The sequence below is a fragment of the Platalea leucorodia genome (assembly GCF_965183815.1).
Source record: "Platalea leucorodia genome assembly, chromosome: 1".
NCBI lineage: Eukaryota > Metazoa > Chordata > Aves > Pelecaniformes > Threskiornithidae > Platalea > Platalea leucorodia.
In genome coordinates this window covers 41,809,476-41,817,041 of record NC_138823.1, presented here as the reverse complement: position 1 = coordinate 41,817,041, position 7,566 = coordinate 41,809,476, and the positions used below count along the sequence as shown (strand labels likewise).

The window sequence follows — 7,566 nt, the reverse complement described above, 5'->3', positions numbered from 1 at the left end:
TATGGAAATACGGAGTTCAGAGAATGGTGCAAAATCCACTGGTGAATATATGGTGGCTATTTATTTATCTCCATATTGGCGTTTGAGCTGGCTAGTTTAAAGCTGGCTTAGGTGGCTTTGGCATAAATCTTTGAGAATGTTAAGACATTAAAATGACAAACAGTTTGGAGATGCATTTGGTTCAGCCAATATCATTTATTTTAATACAGTTAAAACTTTCTGAAAAGTAGTATATTACAATGAATATAATACAAGTTTTGCAGTTTCACTAGAACGTGAACATTTTTGTAGATTTTCTTCAAGTCATTTTCTAGTTTTTCATAAAACCATAAAGGTACTTCCCCAGGAAACTCTCCCCACCACAAATCTGCCTTTATACAACAAAAATTTTATTTCAGCTGTGAGCAGAACAACCATCCCCAACATTTCAATTATAAAAAAGAGTAAGTTTTAACTGTAGTTTAATTTTGACAATCATTGTGAATTAGCTAAGGAAATTCTAACTCTGGGAAAGGATTTCCTGACAGAAAAAAAAAAACAAAACACAACTACTGTACATGCGCAATTCAGAATCTTAACTTGCATTTCAAAGTGGTTGGTAAAAGGGGAAACATTTGTATCAACACAGTGCATAAAACCCACTGCATGCTGGTACCATAATGGTATCCATTATGCATTTTCCATTAGACTGATGAATTAGCATCTTCATATAGATTTTCCCCCAAGACTTGCAACATTTCATTTGCATACATACATAAAATGTATATAAAGAATATGTTATATAGTGTAGTTATATAGTACATAGTTTATATGTATAATATAAAATATATATTCATAGAGATTTCAGTCTATACCTGAAATCAATGTCATTGGCTGGTTGCAAAATGCCCAGTCCTGCACGGGATTGATCTAAAGAAGGACATTGCACATTACTGTCCATAAGCTCTATCTCAAAATATGAAAATATCAAAGCCAAAAACTGTTTAATTTCATGGACAGCAAATAACCTGCCAGGGCATTTTGCTATGCCTGTCCCAAATGGCATGTAGTAATACTTCAACTTGCGACCGTTGTGGTAGAAGTCAGTCTTTTCTTCTCCATTCTCACTGAGAAAGCGATCATATTTGAATGTCTGTAATAAAACACACAAAAGAGTTACTTGACATTTGAATACCTCCAAAGACTAGATAATGCCATTAAGATGCAAAATGCAGGCTGGGAAAGAAGAGCCTCTAGCAGTAAGCATTGTACAGTAGCACCAGGTCCCATGGTGCTGTTTTGGAGAGGGTAGCCCTGAGAAGCTCTGGTATGTGGGACATGATCCCAGGTTCTTTGCTGATAACTCTCCTTTTCTGACTTCTTAAAATAAGGATTATAACCAGCATCCTTGTTCATGCAGCAGAACTGGAAGATTTCTCATTCTGTGCCTTTGGGAAAATATTATCTTTATCCTTGTCCTCCCTCAAACCCCCCCGTAATGGTGATCTTTCCTCACTGAGGAAGGCAGTAAGGAGAAGGCGCTCTTGGGCTGGCAGCACTCTTTTTGGTTACACTAAAACCTGTTTTGCAGATAGTGCTTGCACTGACTTTATTCTTTTTGTTGCCTATTACTATGTCTCCGGGTGTAAGAACAGACTGTCTGGAGTACAACAGAAAACCAGCTGTGGGGGCACCCCTGGTAAATGCTCTATTTAAAGGCATATTAGCTTCTGCTAGAGCTCAGAGTTTAATGCACTTTGATAAATACTTACCAAGGGATCAGCATAGATTTCTGGATCAAAATGCAACAGTTGAGGATAAAGAGCTACAATATCATCCCTGCGAATGTTGTAAAAATCATTCTCTAACTGCAAAGTGAAATCTTCCTTGGCAACTCGGAAAATCATGGATGCACTCGATAGCCTCATTGCCTCTTTGATGATGCTGTCTATAGGTAGAGGAAAAGGAACGATTACCATGGAAATAGTATGTCTATGTCCTCGGGGGAGGTCATGCATTTTGAACTATTTCAAACCCATTATCACACCCTGCATTTATTAGAAGAAATATTTAAACAAGAACTTTCTAAATGCCTAAGAAAGTATCTTCCTCATTTCTTTTTAGCATTATTATCCCTTCTGCAGATAACACTGAGAACATAATCCACTTTTCCCTAGAAAAATACTTAAGAGTTGATGCAACAGAATATTTGAAAGTGAGACACGTTTTCACTGTGAGATAAAGAACAAACCAGTCAAAACTGGAAACAACAAAAAAAAGAAACAGTGCAGTGATCAGGATTTTCTGAAACTTCAAGAGGTGATGCATAGAAACCAGTACTCAGAAAAAGTAACTTGAGGGTTTTTTTTTTATTTCAACATAAGCTGATTATATTTTTTTTAAAAAGCAACAGTAGTTAAAGGGTGACATTTTCAAAACTCTCTAGAACTTGGACACTTTTGAAAAATGTGCCTATAATTTGAAAAATATTAAGAAGAACTAAAAGTAATGGTATGAGAAGATATTGCTTCACATCATAAGAACTGGGATATAAAATTTGGCAACGTCCTTTTATGTGATCTAAAGTCATTACTAAGCAAAATATTGTTCTGAATTATCCATGCGTCTCCAATACTATGTTATGTGGGTGTGTAGCTGTATTGAGACATGCTATTACCCATGAAAAAGTGCTATGCATGTGAATTTTGATACTCTCAGTACCACTTGGGACACTGGGAAGACTGATGCTGTTGGATATTGCTAAGGAACATACAGGGTTTTGTTCTAGTTTGTGTTGGCTAATTCCGTAGTAATTCCTTAGCAAGCATTTATGTGGTAACAAACAGAAGACTGTGAAAATTGTGGGATGATTTCTGGTACTCCTGCATACAATAATCATACCTAGTATTGGCATATTATCCAGCTGTTTTCGGTTCAAGGAAATATGTTTGCCATCTAAGCTGATCTTCTCTCCAGCACTTTCCAAAGTACTTTGCACTTCTTTGATAGCAGCTCTCATTGCTTCTGGACTCCTAAGATCGAAAGAGCAGAAATAGAACATAATTTTACACTTAAGAATGCTTTCAAAAGGGAGTTTGCCATTAACTTTCTTCCTGACTAAAATTTAGTTTGTTAGCTGACAAGTACAACCTTCTAAAATGAAAATGTTGCAGCAAAATGCTGCAGTTAGTTACACTTTTTCATGTCTTGGCAAAGGTACGATAGCTTCAAAAAAATGGAAAAGACTCCCAAGTATTTGATTCTGTCTCCAGTGACAAGTGGGACAGAACTGATGTGCATAACCCAGGTGATAAACAGTAATGTCACTAAAAAGCAATGCCAAGAATAAGAAATAAAACAATCAGTTGTAGATTAGGAAATAGCCCCACTGCGGGTAGAAAGTTTAGGAACAGGATCATAGATCAGTTTTATAACATCACTTATCCTGGATGATGTCCTATTACATGGCAATATTCTGTCTAGCTGAAAAGAATCTTCCTAATACTAAAAGTCCACATAGAATCCTTCACTGTCTAGACTTTCTTACAGACACAGAATATATGAGCTATGGTGAAATATGTATAGATAATAATACAGGATGCAATAGTGTCTTGATGAAGGCACAATCAATCAGGGTATTAAAAGACTCCAAGGCCAGAGGACATAAAGCCAATGCATTCCTGGAATGAAAAGTACTAAAGAACCTCAGATATTAGCATTGGCAGGTAGATATGAGGGTGCAAACCACTGGCTAAATAAAAATGTCAGCAATTTAGATACAAATTATAATAATAGAGTTAGTCATGCTGAGGTAGATTATACTCCACAGAGGCCCACTCTAAAATGGATATTTAATAGTATTATCTGAGCTGTGCACTCCTCTCATGAGTAATAAGCTCAGCAGCCGCAGTCTACACTGCAGCCTCAGTAGGATCTATTAACGTATAAACTATTTTGTCTTAAGTATCTGTGAAAACAATAATGAAGCTAAAGCTCATTTTGCCTGCTCTAGTGAGATGATCTAAAAATGTCTGATTATATTGGGAGCCTTCAATACAATTAATGTTCTGACTGCAACCAGCACTTTTAATGTCATATCATATAGATTTACTCCAAAGCTTTCTTGACAAAGTGTAGCATTGCCCTGGAGTGGGTTTTTTTTGGGTTTTGGGTTTTTTTAAGTTTCTACAGAATTGCTCTGTGGTACCACTACTTTGTCTCAGATGACTGAAGGGGGTTTCTGTGGAAGTCCAGAACAACATGCCACGTCTGTTGTAATCAGTAAGCTTTTTTGACACTGATGAGGTATCAAGCAGTGGAATTTGCCTGTATTAATGAACTGGTTTCTGAAGGATAACAAACGTTTTTCTTGTTTGGAAACAAGAGGCATCGGGACTTACTTAAGAAGATAGAACAAGCTCCAAAACGTGGCAGGAATGGTGTTGGCTTGTGAGGCCCAGAGCACTGCCACGTGGGTCTTTGCTTTTTCCATGTCATCGAAGGTTGACAGAGTGTCATTCAGGAACATGCGGAGGGTGACAAGCTCAGAGAGGTTGTCCCTCTTCAGGAGGTTCTTGTGGAGGAGTGCCTCTCCCAGCTTCTCACGTGCGCTGTGGGCACTCTTGAAGAGGTGGATAGGCAGCCCTGCCACGAGGGCTGGAAAGATCCTGTCAAACTCCTTGAAGTTTTCGAGGGCATTTAGGATATGAGCTCTTTCAGTTTCCTGCTTTGATGATAGATTTTTGTCGTGATTTGAATTAAATTCTTTACCAAAAAGTGTTAAAAAGCCAGACTCGAACATCACCTGGCAACAGAATGTATAAAGTCCTTCTGTCACCCAGGCATTAGACCGAAGTTTGGATGTTCTTGACTGCAGCATGACGTATTGTAGGTTTTCCATCATTGCTTCAATGAGGGCATCTAAGGCATTACCTTGAAGGGTTCTAATGAAAGTCTGATGAAAATTTTCAGTGGTGTTTCCCTCCGCTGGGTCAATGCTACCATGCCCAAAAGCCTGCCACAAAATAAATCATATGCATGATAAATAAGGCCTGCCATAACCTTGATGATAAAGTCTAACAGAAATTAAAACCAAAGTATAACTTCATAGCTTACTAGAGGGAAGCATAATAAGGGCTATTAAAACTAGAACTGATACTTTCTCAGTGAACCATAGCAGTTAAGTAGGCAAATGAAAATAGATTCGAATAGATGCTTGCAAATAAATGGGCATGGTTACCTAGACCTTCATTCACCTCCCATTGACATCAACAGGAGACTTTTTGCTTACTTCAGTAAGAGTTTGACTGAGCTCCTACTGTGTTGCATCATTTTTTTAAGGCATTAGGACCAAATCTTCCATAGTGCACCTCCTGAGGAAGGTTTCAGCAAGCTGTATTATCATTTTGCAGATGGTGCTAATTGTATTTCTACTTTAGCAATTTGGGATACTACATGATTAAATAATGTCATTCTCGGACAATCCAAATCACTGAACATTTCCTTTCCATTAAGGAAAGGGAAAAAAAGACCCCAATATTTTAAACCAACAGAAGTGCAGAAATGTGAACCCAATGATATTTCAAAGGCATAGTTATGCTATAGGGATTATTAACTGGGTTCATCTGTCTTGCCAGCAGACACTTTGCATGTTAGATATTAAAACCATTTTTAAAGCGGTACCTTGGCAGACGTAGCAAAATGGAACTTTTTCCAGTCCAAGTGTTTTCCCTGGCGTATCAATGAATGGTATGAAAAAGGGTCAGTGAGGAAATGAATGTATTTCCCTGCTACTCGGCAAGTGAAAATGTGGCCATGCTTCTTCTGCTTTTCTCTGAGGAATTCAAGGGGGTTGGCACCGAACTGCAAGGCGCAGCCCAGGTATGGGAGGAACCCGTTTTCAAGTGGTGGCTCACCTCGTCGCCTACAAAACACAAACAAAAGCTGAATTTAGAAGTATGTATAAAGCTCTCTCCTCCAGGACTACGAGGTAAGTAAAATGCTGGTGGTAGGCCTTTTGTAATGTGAAAAAATGTAAAAAACACACCCAAACAAATTGTATATTAACAAAGAATTTTTTCCCCTTTAAGGAGTAAGCCTATAGTGAGGTCTATGGCATACAAGAAAGAATAATAGCCTGCATTACAATAAACATAATAAAACACAGTTTGATTATGTCATTTTTCTTTTCCCTAGATCAGGAGTATATTTTTCACTTGTTTAAATGCAACATTTTTGCCACTAGCTAACATGCACAGTTACATAATTGTCCTATAAATGAATAATCCATCCCACTAATATTGTCTGATACATTTTTGGGCAGCAGTATTCACAATTCAATTTGAATACCAAGGGGAATAGCTTTTTGAATGTAGAAAGGTTGTTATTATTGGCATATTTCATTTGGACCAGATCCTGCTGAAAACAGTGGGAATTTTGCCATGATCTTCAGTAAGCATAAGAGTTAGTCTTTCAGGCATAGTGCCATTAAGCACATGCTTTGAGTTAAGCATGTGCTTAAAGTGAGGCATATGCTTAAATGATATTTTTTATTCTCAGTCAGAAAACTACTTTCCTGCATAAGGATACCATAGCTGCTAAAATAACTTTCAGATAATACTTTAGCTTTTCTAGTGAATTCCTGATGGTTATTATCTGAAGTTAACTATTTTCACCTTTTTTATTAAACTTTTTAAAGTAAAACAAGAAGATGACTGCTGGAAAATACAAAATTACAATAAGTAAGCAAATTACTTGCCCCTTATGTAAATGTGCCAGTAGGATAAATGCTTTTAAGGAGCATGTATTCAACACAGTAAGGTACATAAATATTATCTGTATTAAACCGTGTAACTGGACATAGACTGAGAATATGAAAATTTTTGTAAGTAGGTATTAAACTATAATTAGATATAAGTAGGTATTAGCTGTGATTACAATGCAGGTAAAACTATAGCCCAGTACTTTAGGAAATCAGAACATGCATATTCATATTTTAATTACCTCATTTATGCATAGATTTGTATCTACAGCTATTACTAGGCATTACCTCACTATTATTAAAAAGCCTGTACACAAAATTTCTGTTGTAAAATAAATCTCAAGACAAAACTACAGCATTGCCCATGCTCTCCTGCATCTGTCCATCTGATAGTCTTAAGATTACACTTCTTTTAGTTACGTACACAGTGTATTTGACAGAAATAAAGGCTAGGTTCACTGAGATGCATTTACAAATATATTCCTTACCTCCTCCTCCTCCCTAGAAGAAACCAAAACCCACAACAGAGCATTATCACTGTTCCCCAGACCCATGGTGCTGTGAACATTTCTGGTAATGCCCAAAAACTTCCAAGTGGAAAACTGGTAACTACCAGTATGGCAGGAGAGGTGACTGAGAATGATACAGAAGACAAGTCACGATTTATATACAGTAGGTGCACCACTGTATCTAATGGCATTCAGTCAACCTAGCAAGCTATTGATTAACCATTTCTGGAGAGAGCCTGTTTTGTCTCTGTTCTGACATCTTTCTGCAGAGAGCTTTGCAGGATTGATGTAGACAGTTGCAGACATAGCCTTGAGCTG

At 37.3% G+C, this 7,566-nt stretch overlaps 1 protein-coding gene across 1 annotated transcript; it reads right to left on the bottom strand.

The window, feature by feature from the left end:
* Nucleotides 1-832: 832 nt before the first annotated feature.
* On the bottom strand, nt 833-7,307 carry CYP7A1 (cytochrome P450 family 7 subfamily A member 1; the record flags this gene model as incomplete). Its single annotated transcript, XM_082310778.1, has 6 exons — nt 833-1,132; nt 1,752-1,927; nt 2,881-3,011; nt 4,380-4,993; nt 5,662-5,902; nt 7,228-7,307. 6 exons carry the CDS (start codon nt 7,305-7,307, stop codon nt 833-835), a joined length of 1,542 nt encoding a protein of 513 aa, XP_082166904.1.
* Between the last annotated feature and the right edge of the window lie 259 nt (nt 7,308-7,566).